This window comes from Nanorana parkeri, unplaced genomic scaffold, assembly GCF_000935625.1.
Source record: "Nanorana parkeri isolate BGI_ZX_2015 unplaced genomic scaffold, ASM93562v1 scaffold17, whole genome shotgun sequence".
Taxonomy (NCBI): domain Eukaryota; kingdom Metazoa; phylum Chordata; class Amphibia; order Anura; family Dicroglossidae; genus Nanorana; species Nanorana parkeri.
In genome coordinates this window covers 1,309,094-1,324,487 of record NW_017306285.1, presented here as the reverse complement: position 1 = coordinate 1,324,487, position 15,394 = coordinate 1,309,094, and the positions used below count along the sequence as shown (strand labels likewise).

Here is a 15,394-nt window from a genome sequence, read left to right as displayed (position 1 = left end):
TCCAGGCCGTGATTGTGATTCTGTGCAGAGACGAGCATCCGTTATTGCCTGGGGCTTTCTTTTATAAGATGACCCTTGTTATTACATCTTTACAGAGGTATCTGTGGTCCATCGGTAGATCGGAATGCCTAGCAGTCATTAGACATAAAAATGCTCGCTTGTATTGTCCAGATCTCCATGATTGTTCACTGTACATTCACTGTTGGCCTTATCTAGAGAGAGCAATAAAAGAGACTCCAAGCAATTTTCCACCCAAGAATGGTTGGCAGGAAGTGTTTACAATTCATGCGTCTCTTCATCATTAAATCTATTACATTAGTTCTTCATCTGCCAACCCAGTGAGCTCCTAACTTCCTGTTTGAGCTGACAACACAGCGCGAAGCATTGATGTCAACCCTTCCTAGTTTTAATTTGATTACAGAGCACCTCCCCTTCTCTTCATCTCCATAAAATAAGGGAGAGGTGTTCTGTATCCCAGAAGGGAGGAACTGAGCATTGCTGACAACACTGCTTGGGATTTCAGTGCAGTAGAAGCAGAGTTCTCAGCTCACTACAGGAAGTTAGGGGCTCCCTGGATTTCAATAGGTATTTGTGCATCTGTGCTTGATGTGTTTTTTAGGAGACACAAGATGGGGAAATGTGCATTGATTTTGGAGATCTGCTGAATATGGTTATTTATATTCTGTCCAGACACGCAGTTATTCTAATTCTAACGCTTAACCCTGCCCCTCCCCTGACCTTTACTGTGAAACTCATCCCCCAATTCCCAATCCTTACCAATTCCTGACCTTACCAAGATAAACTTAACCCTAAAGACTATCTGATCAAGGGCTCGTTCACACAGACGTGAATGGCCTTACACTGTAAAAATGGGCCGATATTGCTTACTTGTGAGAGAAAGAAATGGGGAATCTGATAGGTTGCTCTGGATGACACAGATAGGTCTCCTAGGCAATAAATTGTGAAGCAGATCAGGTTCAGGCAACCTTTGGCTCTCCTGCACTTGTCCCAGCTCATGGCGGCAGGTAGAGTCTTCCATATTGTTACATTGGCGTGATTGGCTCTCTTCTTTTTTGGTTTGTTACAGATAATGTATCAGACAACATAAACAGAGCTAAGGCCAAAGCCACTGAGGCAAACAATACTGCCAGCAGGGTGGAGGCCAAGCTGACCGACATCAAGAAGAACCTCGAGCAGTGGAAGAACAAGTATGGAAATATGCGCAATGAGGATGTGAACAAGGCAGTCGAAGAGGCAAAAACATCAGGTTAGTAACACAATTTCAAGCATTCCCATTTCAGACTAAAATATAACTTTGCCCTTTGCTGTGCTTAAGTGGGTTGAGCTTTGACCTGCCTTACTATTACCCTATCAAATGCTCTGTGTCTAAGAACCAGTCAGAAATGGGCATTTTTAGGAATCAGGATCTCCACCCATAAGGTGGTATAAAAGTATAGCCTTACTTGTCTTGGGTGTGTGTGCTGTTATTTAGTTGTATTCTCTCCCTGTCAACGCAGAAATTTCAGCCGGTGAGGAGGAGAAAACTGTCAATTAAAAGCCATTTGTTTTCTCTCATGTAATTCTGATATCGCCTTTGTTCTATGACAATTTTATGAGTAGCAGATAGGATGACCGCACACCATAACACTTCTGCAGTTCTGCGTGCACAGTTGGTGGCAGGGAATTAGGGAAAGATTTGCATGGCTGGGAGCACTAACTTAAAATGTGTACTAAACTAAACCCTTTATCTTTTTATTTATCATTGAAGTGATTGCACATAAATACCTTCTGATTTGGGAAAGCAACCCTATACTAATATAAGTCAGCTATATACTGATAGGTTAACTGGCTTTTACCTGAACTGGTCCTAGTGTGCAGCTATAACTTTAGTAAAGACCCCTGGCTGTAAGGGCCCCTTAAGGTAACTGTGCATGATCTATGTACCCTGTAAAGGGAAGCAGATTTCTGCTGTGTACATGTGTAAATAAAAATAAATAGTACTGACATCATGGAAAGAGCTAGCAGGGTCTTCATTTTGACTGAGAAGATGGTCATCTGATGATCAGATGTGTCATCTTGCTACAACTATAGTAACATGGGTCCTGTCTGTGTTTCTTCCTCATGCTTAGTGTCCAGTTTGGAGAACACCATCCCGCTACTTCTGGATAAACTTAACAAGCTAGAGGGCCGCCAAGGACAAAATGGCAGCATTTCAGACAGTATCAAGCGAATCCGCCAGCTCATCTCTCAGGCAAGAGATGCTGCCAGCAAGGTAAGTGGAATGATCAACAGAGAGGAGACTACATTTATCATGTTGGGATTTTGAAGAACACATAAATATAAGCAGAATGAAGGTGACCCAGTGTAGTCCTGCATGCTTATGGATCATCTCAGATCACCATTTTGACATATGTCAAGCTCTTCTACAGCTGACCTCCATATAGAGATCATTAAACTCTGTGGCTTATCAGTGGATCTTAAAGGAGAACTATGGAGTTAAGGCTTTTCCCCATAGTTCTCCTTAGGGTGACGGAAGGACACAAACTAGCGTCCTCCCGCCATTAAGCTCAGTATACCGCGAGCTACAGCTCGCGGTATACTGAGACGCCGCAGCTGAAGCGGATCCCGACAATTATGTCTGGACCCGCCCAGCTGCGTGAGTGACAGCTACGTGTTAACCTACAAAAATGAACACGTGTGAGCACAATGAGGGCCACTTTGTTGGTATGTAACATGGGGCTTGCAAAATACCCTAAGGCAGGGGTAGGCAAACTCCCGCCCTCTAGCTGTAGTGCACCTACAAATCACTTACGAGCCACAGACATGACTCGCAGAGGCAGAGGCATGATGGGATTTGTAATTTCACCACAGTTGGAGGGCTAGAGTTTGCCTGCCCCTGCTCTAAGGGCTCATTCACACCACGTCCATTGACCTGTGTTAATCTACACTGATTAATGCAGGGTCATTATTCTATGCATTCATCATTCTATACAAGGATGCATAGAAAACAGTTGTTTCCTATCTGCCCTGTTCACATCACAACATTGTGTTGAGGTGCGTTGCATAAAAATACAGGCATGCTGCACTTTTACTCAGCATAACTCACCACATTGAAGCATGTCGCAATGCACTAGCATGCATAGACTTGCATGAAGTGTAATTTTGTGACATATTGATAAAGTTTCTAAAAAAGTAAACAGCGCATTGTGTTGTAACATCGCAAAGCACCGCCCCTATACAAAGGACACCATCACGCACACGGTTTAACATGGAGACTGCTGTGAATGAGCTCTAAACGTTCTTTATAAAAAGGAAAAGATAATGTTCAACTTTTTTTTCCCCTCCAGCTACACTTTAATATGAGTGATAACTAACCCCCACTTTTCCTCTGCTGTCCTCGTGACATGAATCTTCTGTAGGTTAAAGTTCCTGTGAAGTTTAATGGCAGCTCCGGGGTCCAGCTCCGTACTCCCAGCAACCTGCATGACTTGTCTGCCTACACGTCTCTGAAGCTACACATACAGAACCCAACGCCACAGAGCAAGAAGAAGCGTCAAGTCGAAGGTGAACAGGCGCGCTTTGTGATGTTCCTCGGGCACGAAGATGTAAGTATGACGCAGTCAGCGCTATAATGAGAAACGTCAGGAAATGTTTTATCTAATGTGGTCCATGTCACATAAACACATTATCACTTTAGAAAACCTTCTGCCCTTTATGAAAACACATAATTGGTTTTGGTGGCCCCCGTGGCTCCAGCTCACATTAATATGTGACATGTGAAGTTTAGTTTCTCTCCTATTCTACTGTATTTCATGGCTGACCATGTCTGTGTGGGGGGATCAGCCATCTGTATGTATAAGATAGAAATGAATACGGCTTTCTACTTATTAATACAGAATTAAATGTATTTTATTGTAATAGCGAGCAGTGTAAGCACCTGTATTTGACTTGGTATCAGCCTTTTGCATTTCCTGTACAACAGAGCTCAGATTTAGGGAGAAGGAAGCTGCACAAGGAGCTGGCCAGTCGCGCTGCATTGCAAGGAGCATACTAATAGGAGGAGAAAGCAGAGTGTCAGAGAGATGAGCTCATCAGTCTGCGGCTTCTCCTTTACTGTCCAGTTAGAGGGGGGTGGTCAAAATCTGTAAGTGTTATTAAAATGCAGCATAAAAAAAATCAGGTCTCCTGCCGTGCTAGACACGGATGTGCTGTGTAATTTTAGATGGACAGAAATAGAAATCCTTTTGCAGTTTGAACCATTCACTTATGTACTCCATCTGTGTATTTAGCCCCTGACTCCACGTATATTTATGCAACAGTGTCTGAGAGTGATAGAAGACATTAAAAGGTGAATTTCCTCTGGTTATTCTTTGGCAATCTTGTTTCACAGGGTCAGGGAGATTATTTTGGGCTGACCCTGAAAGGCAACAGACTGCAGTGCATCTATCGCCTGGGGGACCAGGAGCCGACCATCCTGTCAGCTAATGAGGATATCAAAGAGACGTTTGTCACCGTCGTCATAGAGAGGTGAGCGGTTTACTAATGATCAGCAAATGACAGTCCAACCGTTGCTGATCAATTCATGTATTTACAGTCCAAAAGAAGAATTCATTGCACATCAAGGAAGAGAATCCTTTGGTCCCATCCAGTGAGGTTTTTTTGTAAAGGAGAACTATGGGGTTAGGGCTTTTCCCCATAGTTCTCCTAAGGGTCACGGGAGAACACAAACTAGCGTCCTCCCGTGACCCAAAGCTCAGTATATAGTGAGCTACAGATCGCGGTATACTGAGACGCCGCAGTCGGGACGGATCCCGACAATACTGTCTGGATCCACCCAGCTGCGGGATTGACAGCTGGCTCTGCCTATCCAGAGGAAGAGCCAGCTGTGCCCGCCCCCTCCTCCGTCCGTTTCCCCAGTCAGCACTGGAGGATCGGACAGGGGAGGAGGGGAATCCCTGCAGACAGTCGTGAGTGATGTGAGTGACAGACTTTTTTTACCCGTTTGGCTTGTGCCAGTATATGTCTACACTCTTAGCTTCTCCTGGGTACATACTTGGGGCAGACCTGGTGTGCTGTTGGAACCACCTTACCAGAGCCAATGAGCTTGTTTGGAAAACCTTGGGATATTTGCACTTTAAAATGAGCATTTACATCCCGGTGCCCCTTAAATATTTAGATCGGAAGAAGACTCTTCAGTCTGTCTCCTTCAAGCCAACAGCAAAAATTCAGATTAGAACATTAATAACCAAAAGTGAATGTTTTCAATGTTGTATGTGGAGACACATACAGCATTGAAAGCCTGACATAAGTTGTACTCTTCCCCACCCTACCCAAAGCAAAAAAAGAAAAAGTTTTGTCTGGAATTGTACTTGAATTACAGGCGAGAAGTCCCCCTGAAACCGGTCGGGGTGGCTGGGTAATGAGCACCCGAAGCCTGGCAGAGCTAAGGCTTAATAAAGCCAGAGAGTCTTCTGTGATGTGGAAGTTTGTATTCAGCTGGGTATACCTCCCTTGTCTTGTCTTGACTTTGTTATGGAAAGCAGCCTGCGCCACTGTCTCTGTCTGCTCCCTCCCCGGCAGGATCCTGCAGTACGGCCAGATGTCTATCTTTGTCACCAAGGACAGCCTGTACGAGATCAAAGGAGACAGCAAAGCAAATGGAGAGCAGGGGCTGCTGAACCTGGACCCCCAGAAAGTGGTCTTCTACGTAGGCGGCTACCCGGCAAGCTTCAGGGTACATGTGCTAATTGGTACAGATCTCCTCGTTCTCTCAGAACCGCGTCTCGTTCTCAGTTCACAAAATGAATTCTTCTCTTACCCTTCAGAAATTTCCGCGGACTGACCTGTTATAGTGGATAGTGACACTTCCTCAGCCTGTTTATTGTAGCTGCCGCCACATCTTTCTCTCTCCTCTTGCTGCTTTTTTCTCTGCTTGCATTGTACCTGAATTTGAATAATTAAGACTGTTACCCAGAATCCTTTGCTCCAGCCATATAAAAAAAAAAAGTCAATTCTAGCCTATGTTATGCTCTTTGTGTAGACTTGGATCGCATATCGGGTATAATATAAAGTGATTTGTGTCTCCTTTGTAATATATAATACTTGATGCCTGAACAACAAAATAAAGTGCGATTAGCTCTTGGCATACGTTGCCGCTGGGCTCTGCCAATGTCAATACAACAATGCTGTAATCTAATTGCAGCCTCCTGCCTCTCTGGATTATCCAAACTTCAAAGGCTGCATTGAAATGGATACCCTCAATGAGAAGCCAATCAGCCTGTATGACTTTGAGAGAACCTTCCAGCTGGACACGTCAAAGGATAAACCGTGTGCCAGGTATGTATCCGCACAGTGCCTGTGCGGATTTGGTTTACCCCCTAAAGCTGGTGCAAACATTGCTACACACACAAAAGCCGTTGTTCCCATACTAAGATGAATTCACACCTCACGCTACAATGGCAGCCTTAAATCTGGCAGCTGAGGCTTTTGCCAAAAGAGCTCCCAGATCTAATTACTAACTTGAGACCTGTTTTAGTAATATAGCACAGGGGTAGGCAACCTCTGCACTCTGGGAGTCACGCCTGTGACTGTTGGTCTTGCAATTCATCATGGGATTTGTAGTTTCACACTGAGGTTGGCTACCCTACATGTTCCAGGTTAGAGTCTTACCAGGTAGTGAATGCAGGAGGGGGATAAATGCCCCAGAGTGTGAACCTTGAAAAAGAATGTCACAATGGCAGTTCTTCCCTAGAGAAATGCCCCCTTAATGTACACAAAGGACTATATTGTGATTAGGAAACCTCATAGTTTAATCTATACTGAGCAGTACATTGGTAATAGTGGAGGCATGGTACATAATAATGTGCCAAATGACATTATCAACTGACCAAGGGAGGAGGTGTAGATAGAGAATAGAAGGAGCCCAAGGACTGGGAAGAGGAGAGGGGGAGGTAGAGTTGTAGGTGACACGAAGGGGCGCTGAGATAGGTAGGAGGTGACCCTGAGAGAGCAGAGTCTTGGAGGTCAAGGAATTGGAGTTTATTGAGGAGGAGCGGGTGTTCCTGTTGTATCTTTGTTCCTGCTCTGTCATTTCATAGTGATTTTGTTTTCCCAGGTCTAAATCTACAGGAGACCCCTGGGTCACTGATGGCTCGTACTTTGATGGGGCTGGCTATGCTCAGGTCAGGCTGGAGAACCTTTCAGGGAATTCAAAGAGATTTGAGCTGGATGTCCGCCTGGTTTCTTATAATGGCATTATCTTCTTCCTTGATGCCGAGGTAAGTGAATTTTTCCATGTGTAGCAGCTGAATGTACTGACAAGCCTTTTTTCTGGAGCCATCGCTTCACAGATACACAGCAAGAGGGAAGCCATTTTGTAGGATGAGAAAGCAGCTTGTTCATCAAAGCCCAACTCCAGCCAGAACCAGGTTTTATTGCTGTCTTTGCCTGTCCCTTCACTTCTTGTCTACTTATGGACAAATACATAAAAAGTTGATAAAAAAGTGATAAGATGACAGACGTTCTAAGTGTTCCTTGCTGAACTGGGTTTTTTTTGACTGGTTTGGCCTTTAAATGAAGCTTTAATATGACAGAAGAAAAATGGAGGCCATCTGTTTTGTTGCCTCAAGGGGGAAACCCATCAGTTCATTAAATGTAGTGACATCATCTATTGTAGAACTACAGAAGGTGACCAGATCACAGCTTATGTGGGGCCAAGCTAAAGAACTTGTTTATTAACTTTATTGAATATAATGTGAGGATTGGTGAGGACTTACTGACTCTGGAAGAAGAGCCGAATACAAAGATTTCCCTTTTTTGGGTTCCCTTAGGACCAATTCTTATGCCTCGCGGCCCAGGAGGGGAAGCTGACCCTGTATTACAATGTTGGAAGCGGCAGAGAGAAGGCCAAGTCACTGGAATCCACCCAGTTGTTTGTCAGCAGCTCCAGCACCAAAGCGGTAAGATGTTATTTAAATGATCTGAAATAATACAGAGAAGTCTCTTGGCTGTACAGCGGGGAAGATGTGATGATTTATCTCCTAATACCATGGTGGGGCTTCTCTTGCAGATACAAGTTATCTTGGCCTTTAAGAAAAAAATCTTTGTACGTTTGGAGAGAACGACTGTTTACACCGTGGAGTACGATGGAGGCAATTTAGAAAACTCCCAATACTTCTACCTCGGAGGTCTTCCACTAGAGAAGATCCCAGAGAGGTGAGTTTGAGTCAGACCCCCGATCTAGATTTCACTGTCTGTTGGAGGAGATTGATCGTTTGTGTAGATAATTCTGCAACATTTAGTAATTTATAGTGTAAAGATGACATAAAGCTCAACTCCACACAATGGGGGGGATTCATGAAAACTGGAGTAGACAGTTTTCTTACGGCAACCAATCAGCTTCTCTCTTCAGTTTGTTCAGTTAAGCTTTGAAAATGAGAGAGAGAAGCTGATTGGTTGCCATGCACAGCTGCTTCAGATTTTTGTCTGCTCCCATTTTGTCACTTTCTTTGTCTCCTTTAGGGATATTTTCTATAACCTCACTCCCGGTGGTACCCTGTGTGTCAGTGAGTGACAGGGTAGAAGATATGTTGAATGTAACATTTCGGAGCCTCACAGGACCCCTTTGTCAGGCAAAGTGTCATTGGCAAAGGGATCCTCTGAGGCTCTGAAACGTTGCATTCACATGTCATGCTAAAGGAATATGAATACAGATGACATTCTGAAGCACAATGGTGTGTGGACAACATATCTTCTAGATTGTATACTGTGGCGCCATCCACACAGTTGTTCCAGCACCCGTTGGATTCTGGGGTACACATCAGTGCGGTGTGTGCAGGGGATATTACAAAGTGAGTGACAGGGTGACACCAGAGCAGGAAGTCAGGGTAAATCTTGTACAGCAAAGTGCTTTAGTATGTTATGGGACTTTCTGCATTGACATGCTCGGGTTTCTGTCCTTTCAGTTCTAGCTTACATTTGGCTTTGTTCTTATGGACCTGTGTGACACTGCTCCCAGGGTTGTGTTTTTAGCTTTCTTGGATAGTGTCACATCTCCTTTATGGTGGATACAGGCACTTGGCAATGATCTGGCTTTAGAAACATGCAGCAAAGAACCGACGCAATGATCATATTCCATCCTGTCCCTTTCTCTAGTAGTTTCAGCTTCTACTCAAGAAAGGGTCGGCATGGACAGGAAATATTGTATTTGCTAACATGGAGCTCTACGCTATTCATGGAGTTGTTTTGATGCACACAAGACAAATTAAAAGAATATGATGAAGACAAATGAACTTCTAAGTGCTGGTCCTTTAATGGATGTCTTCTGGGTGAACCCTGGAAGTATTGCACTGCTGCACAGATTGTATTATTGGGATGTGGTGTGCAGTCCTCTCTGGTCTGAGATGGAGCTTCTTAGGAATGGTCACTGACATCATTGTCCACCATAAAGAACAATGATCTCTGTGATGGAATCTTCTAATTGTCCAATTGCAGACCTGGCTTTGACAGTCTATGCTGCCCATATCAACCAATCAGATTCTGCTTTTGTTCTCCCCAAGGAGATTAGATTGGTTTCTTCAGACATCAGTGACTGAATAGGTTCTCAAACACTGATAAATAAGGCTCAGCGGGAAAGTCTGAACCATTTATATCACACTGGATGAGTTTACATCAATGACACCACCACTCTACCTCAAACACTGCCTCAATTTCATGACGTTAAAGTGGTTTCATTACAGAGTTCTTGTCTGGTCATGCTCACTTGTCACCTATAATGTGTAATCTTTGTACTGTGACAGCACATCATTAGATGGTCAGTGCCGAGAGCAGCTGTGGAACTTTATATTGGGATCTATAATCTTATAGTATTGCTTGTGGCAACATGTCTTTTGAAAACAGCAGCTCCCAGCCTGAGAGGAGGAGGTCTGTATCACAGCATGAGACTGGTGAGAGTTATTAGAGCTGCTTTAAAAAGGAGAAAACACGGAGGAAATTGGCTTATTGATCTGAAAATCTCTGAATAAAGAGGATAAGCTTTGCACCATCCCGCTGTAGATCCTCAGAAGGCCCCTTGATCTGTGTGAGCATTTAATAACTTGTATCTTTTTATTTTCTGACAGTCTGAAAGAGTTTTTCCCAACCGGAGGGTCTATCAGAGGCTGCATGAAGGGGCTCAAAGCGTTGGGCAGATACGTGGACCTAAAGCGTATGAATACAACTGGTGTCAGCTATGGCTGCACCTCGGACCTACTGGTAAGTGACACCCCAGTGGCCTATTTCATGAAAGTGCAATGATGGCATGCTTTGTGTAAGGCCATCTTCCATTGATTGGACTACAGTTGGCTGAAATCTGGATGCTATGATTTGCCATACTCTACATCCCTTCATTGCTCTTAGTCCTGTATGACCATGGCAATGGTGGAATTAGATGACTAGTTACATAGTATTTGAGGTTGAATAAAGACACAGGTCCATCAAGTTCAACCCATTGCGTGTATGCAAGTTACTCTGGATGTGTATGCTTGTTTATGAGTACCCTTGTGTTCTTGTATCAACAGAACCTGTACCCCTGAATGTTTCGGTCTCTGAGGAAATTGTCCAAGTGTTTTACAGTTAGGCTGATTTTTACAGTTTCTGATAACTATGTCTCTTCTTATGGACAGATTGCCAGGTCGGTGCAGTTCCATGGACATGGCTTCCTCAATATGAACCTGAAGAATGTGCCCAGTTTCCAGGATGACTTTGCTGCAGGTTTCGGGTTCCAGACCAGCCAGCGCAATGGACTGATGTATCACCAGTCCAGTGAGGTAAATTCATACCGATAGGACTGATTTTAAAATACTGAGAATATTCACTTTCATTGAACTCTGTCCTGTCCTTATTTCCAGGAGGGATCCTGCCAGGTGTCAGTCCAAGATGGACATCTATCTGTGAGGCTGCTCTCCACAGAACTCACCTCTAGTTCACCGTATTCAGATGGAGCGGGACACTACCTGTCTCTTTACAGCACTAAAAAGGAGTGAGTTACTAAGAGGGGTCTCTACTAAGAGTATGGGAACTTGCATATGGTGGAAGCATTACACAGCATTGTATTGTAATGAGGCTGGCTTATTGAGAAAGGGGAGAAGCTGCAGGGGCACTGAAGGGCAGAAGGACACTTTATACATATTGGTTAAGTTCTCCTAAGTGGAAGTAGGTTTGTAAGACCAAATAGTTTCATACATCTGCCCTTTTGTGTCTAGATTGAAGGAAGAGGTTGGGATATTTTAGTGCTAAGTGTGAGCGTTGAAGTAAATGTCACGATTATTGACTCTTGTCACAATTGTGCAGGGTGCGGCTTTACGTGGACGACCAACTACAAGGGAGCAAGCAGTTGTCAGACAGCAGCAGGAGGAGGCGGCAGGATGCGGCAGGTAGCAGCCTGCTTCTTGGTGGTATGCCTGATAGCGCACTACGTGGGAACCTGAGCGGATGCATCAGCAATGTCTTTGTAAAAAGGTGAGATTTGGCCACCATAAGTAGTTTATGTGCATTATGCTTATTACAGCCTGGCAGTATAGCATCTCCCCTCCCCAGTATTCATTTATCACTATCCCAGTCCTGAACTAATGTGCTGATCCCCATGTTCTCTGTGGCTCTAGTATCACTGGACCCCAGATGGTTCTAGATCTACAGCAAAATCTACGCAGCCTGAATGTGACAATCAGTTGTCAAGAGGTGGCGGAGGAACGGCCGCAAGAGATTCGAGCCCTGCTGAAGAAGGATAAAATTAAAATGAAGGTAAGAGGACACTGGGGACCATGGGGACAATTTATGTGCCACATTTTATTATTGTATGTATTTTAATTAATATTCTGATCTGCTGTCCCATGTTAGAAAGCTCGGCAAAGGAAGCTGGCCTTAATGAACCACCGGAACCCGCACAATTCATCATGCATGCTTCCCAAAACTGTCAAAGGGGCATTCCAATTTGGAGGTTCCACTTCCAGCCATCTGGAATTCACAGATCTTCCTGACTTTCACCAGGAAAGGTAATTATATAATATAATAATTGTCTGGTGACATCAGGGGAAACACAGATTATGTAGGAGGATACGATGATAGAGTTGTGTGTTCTAGTGAATGTGCAGCATTTCGTCTGCTTATATTATGCGGCTATAATTCTGCACACATAAGTCAGCGCACAGAGAAAAATAATACATTTGTTGATTGCAACTGACTTGTGAAGTCTATGATCCAGCCATGGTGTTCAGACAGGAAGAGAACAGCTACTGAGCGGTCACAATAAACCTAATATCCACTAATCATTGATCTACAAGGACTCCTCCAGGTGTAAAATCATTCTTCTATGTTTATGCCACACAGGTTCTACTTTTCAATGGAAGTTCGGCTGAACACCTCCAGTGGGCTCCTCTTTTATGTTGCCGATGAGGAAGGAACCTCTTCCCTGTCTCTCCACATCTTAAATGCCAGGTTTGTGCTTCTGATGAACATTAATGGAAGGACCCATCGACTGAGGAGTAAAGACAAGTACACAGATGGACTCTGGCACACGGTATGAAGATTCTCCTCTGTGTCTTTTGTACACTTATGGAAACTTCTTTGTCATCCATCCTATAATATACATCTGTTTGACATCAATAACCCCTCTATAAGCCAATAAATTCCATACCTTAGGGGGCCCCCTGCAGTAGGGAGTTTGTCTATGTAAATGTTTTAGATACAGGGGGGTCTAGCCCCACCCCCATTTCTGCAATACACCGATCAGTGTAAAGCATTTCCACCTATTGATCATTTCCCCATTCTGTATCCTTTCACTGCCAAAACTGCTCGAAGTCTGGAGCTGGAAGTTGGTGCAAGCTAAATCGTTTGGCTCACCACAGAGGGAAACATATGGGTACATTATACTTTCCTATCTCCCTCATATAGACCTATCCATCTATATTGTTTGGTTCTCTCTTAAAGGAAGCTGTAGTGAGGAAAGCATGGGGGCTCCCATTGTTAATGGGTGGCTGGACATTGCACTGCTCATTTAGGGTCTCCAGTCACTGCTTCCTGTTAGGAGAAATGACCTATGTGATTGGAGGAGTGGAGGAATGAATGGAAATGGAGCAGTACATAACAGCTGCAGATTAACATTGCCTTGAGCAGTATCTGAGCCATGAACTGTGCAGGGATACGCATGGTTCTGTATCAGTCATGTGTAAGTAGAAGCACAAATCCACGTCACATCTGATTAATATCATTATTATTGTCAGGTTTTCTTCGGTAAAGAGAAGAACAAGCTCCGCCTGGTCATAGACGGCCTGAGGGCCCAGACAGGCATCCTACACTCGGTGTCCTCCTTGTCTTTATCCAGTCCAGTATACGTTGGAGGAGTCCCTGCACTGAGGAACCTTCCAGACAACATGGTGAGTAATGGACGCATAAATGGCCTTGTGGATAAGAAATTGGAGGAAGGTCTTGTCCGTGGCAACCAATCAACCTAAAACTGTGATGTGATGTATAACCCACCACTATAAGTTAGAAAACAAATGTGAGACATCAATGTAACCTTAAAGCTGGGTTATGGCACCTAAGAGGCTCCCAGCAGAGCCATAGATAATAATGTAACTGGGAAGGTGGGCACCTGATGGGCCATACCAACCAGCTCATAGTGTGAGATGAAATACATCTTGAGCCACCTTCTAGACCCAGACCTGTCCGAGTGCTAAAGATGACGTGGGGCTGTTACACTATAGGCAACTACTACACCTGCTCGGTGTAAATCAAGTGCATGGAAGATGTCTTTAGCCTCTGTAGGTGTGTTATTATTTATACAGGTGCTCTTCACGTATAAATTAAGCACAAAAACGAATGTAATTTTTCATACTCAAGACCAGTTGTCTTTAATGTGTCATTGCCGCTTCCCTCTGTTACAGGACGGCGCCCTGAAAGGTTTCCGGGGCTGCCAGAGGGATCTGAAGATGGACGGGAAAGCATTGGGCCCTCCAAGAAGAGTGGTGGGAGTCACTCCTTGCTTCGAGGGGTTCACAGAACCCGGGTTGTTCTTCTCAGATGGAGGATTCCTCAGATTTGGTATACAATAGTGTTTTTTCTAGAGGCTCATTTCATTTTTTGTAGAGGTCTGTTAAGTTCAGGGTTGGCAGCTCATCCCTTTAATTGCTGACTTGTGAGAATTACAAAGAAACCCGTATAATATAATTATGTCCGAAATGAAAGGGATGAGTTGAAAACGCTGATTGGTGTCTCAGTTATTACATGGCACATTATTTTATTGGCGCAATATTTGGAGATCTATGTCTGGATTTATAGAGATCAGTGAGATTCTTGGGTTGGGGATGTGCACATTACCACCTGGGCCCTCTGCTCATCAGAATTACTATTAAATACAACATTACGGGTGAATGCTGATTGGCTAACTCCCCCTTCTGAATTTCCAAGCCTTGCCTCCCTCATTAAAGGGGAATTCCAGGCAAAAATCATACTATCAGGACCTTATTTATATGCCCTGTAATATCTGTCCTACAATCCCTTTATAGCTGCACCCCCTTCCCCCCTGAAATGATTGTAATGGCACCTACTGATCTGCTGCTGGCTGGGGGATTGGCTGCTAAATGTTGGCCTCTTTAGCCATCTCTACTGCTGATTGGACAGTGAAAGATCAGCACAGCCTGACCCTTTTATCTTAGAATTTTGTGACCAGTCCAGGTCATATTATGTATTCTGTTTATGCTCTTACCTGTTTCAACCCCTTGTTCCTGTCTCCCAGGGGACCTGATTGACCTGAGGCTGGATCTGGATCTGGAGCTGAAGTTAGAGGTGCGGCCCATGCACCCCTCCGGTCTAATATTCCACATACACTCCGAGAACGGGAACTCCATCAGTGTGTCTGCAGCTGATAAAAAGGTATTTATCTCATTGTAGTGCAATTATATGACACAAGGACCTATTTCGTTGGCCACTAACCAGACAGCCATTAAAGTGGAACTCTAGCCAGTCTTTAGTTTTGCACACAGCACGGAAGGGTTAGTGTCAGTGTTTCATCATTGTCTGCGTCACTATGGAGCAGAACTTTCCCTGCTTGTCCAAGGGCAGCATTGTCCTAAAGACAGGAAGTGAGGATAAATCTCTCCAGTGTGGACACAGACCACAATAAAACCTGACAAAGGTCCAGGAATTCAGAGTAAGAGGATCGGCATGACAAGCAGGCAGTCTGCATTTGCATTGTGGGTAGTCAACACAGGCAGCCTCCATGCTTCAGTTTTCCAGTTGGACGTTTCCTTTTGTTCTTTGTTCCAGGTCACTCTAATTCTAACGGATGAACGAGGAAAACACAGTACAGAGGTGAACCTACAGCAGCCTCTGTGTGACGGACAATGGCACACCATAGCCG

At 44.3% G+C, this 15,394-nt stretch overlaps 1 protein-coding gene across 1 annotated transcript in view; it reads left to right on the top strand.

Annotated features, from left to right (window-relative positions):
• LAMA5 (laminin subunit alpha 5) overlaps positions 1–15,394 on the top strand; it is a 119,638-nt gene that overhangs the window by 100,223 nt on the left and 4,021 nt on the right. The window contains exons 60-79 of the mRNA XM_018560158.1: positions 1,088–1,267; positions 2,130–2,272; positions 3,420–3,605; positions 4,391–4,527; positions 5,581–5,734; positions 6,203–6,336; positions 7,115–7,277; positions 7,830–7,958; positions 8,069–8,214; positions 10,119–10,251; positions 10,662–10,805; positions 10,887–11,017; positions 11,329–11,496; positions 11,640–11,778; positions 11,875–12,029; positions 12,364–12,553; positions 13,257–13,409; positions 13,920–14,076; positions 14,771–14,907; positions 15,301–15,389. Of these exons, the coding sequence (XP_018415660.1) occupies positions 1,088–1,267; positions 2,130–2,272; positions 3,420–3,605; positions 4,391–4,527; positions 5,581–5,734; positions 6,203–6,336; positions 7,115–7,277; positions 7,830–7,958; positions 8,069–8,214; positions 10,119–10,251; positions 10,662–10,805; positions 10,887–11,017; positions 11,329–11,496; positions 11,640–11,778; positions 11,875–12,029; positions 12,364–12,553; positions 13,257–13,409; positions 13,920–14,076; positions 14,771–14,907; positions 15,301–15,389 (2,968 nt within the window). The remainder of the gene's footprint in view (positions 1–1,087; positions 1,268–2,129; positions 2,273–3,419; positions 3,606–4,390; positions 4,528–5,580; positions 5,735–6,202; positions 6,337–7,114; positions 7,278–7,829; positions 7,959–8,068; positions 8,215–10,118; positions 10,252–10,661; positions 10,806–10,886; positions 11,018–11,328; positions 11,497–11,639; positions 11,779–11,874; positions 12,030–12,363; positions 12,554–13,256; positions 13,410–13,919; positions 14,077–14,770; positions 14,908–15,300; positions 15,390–15,394) is intronic.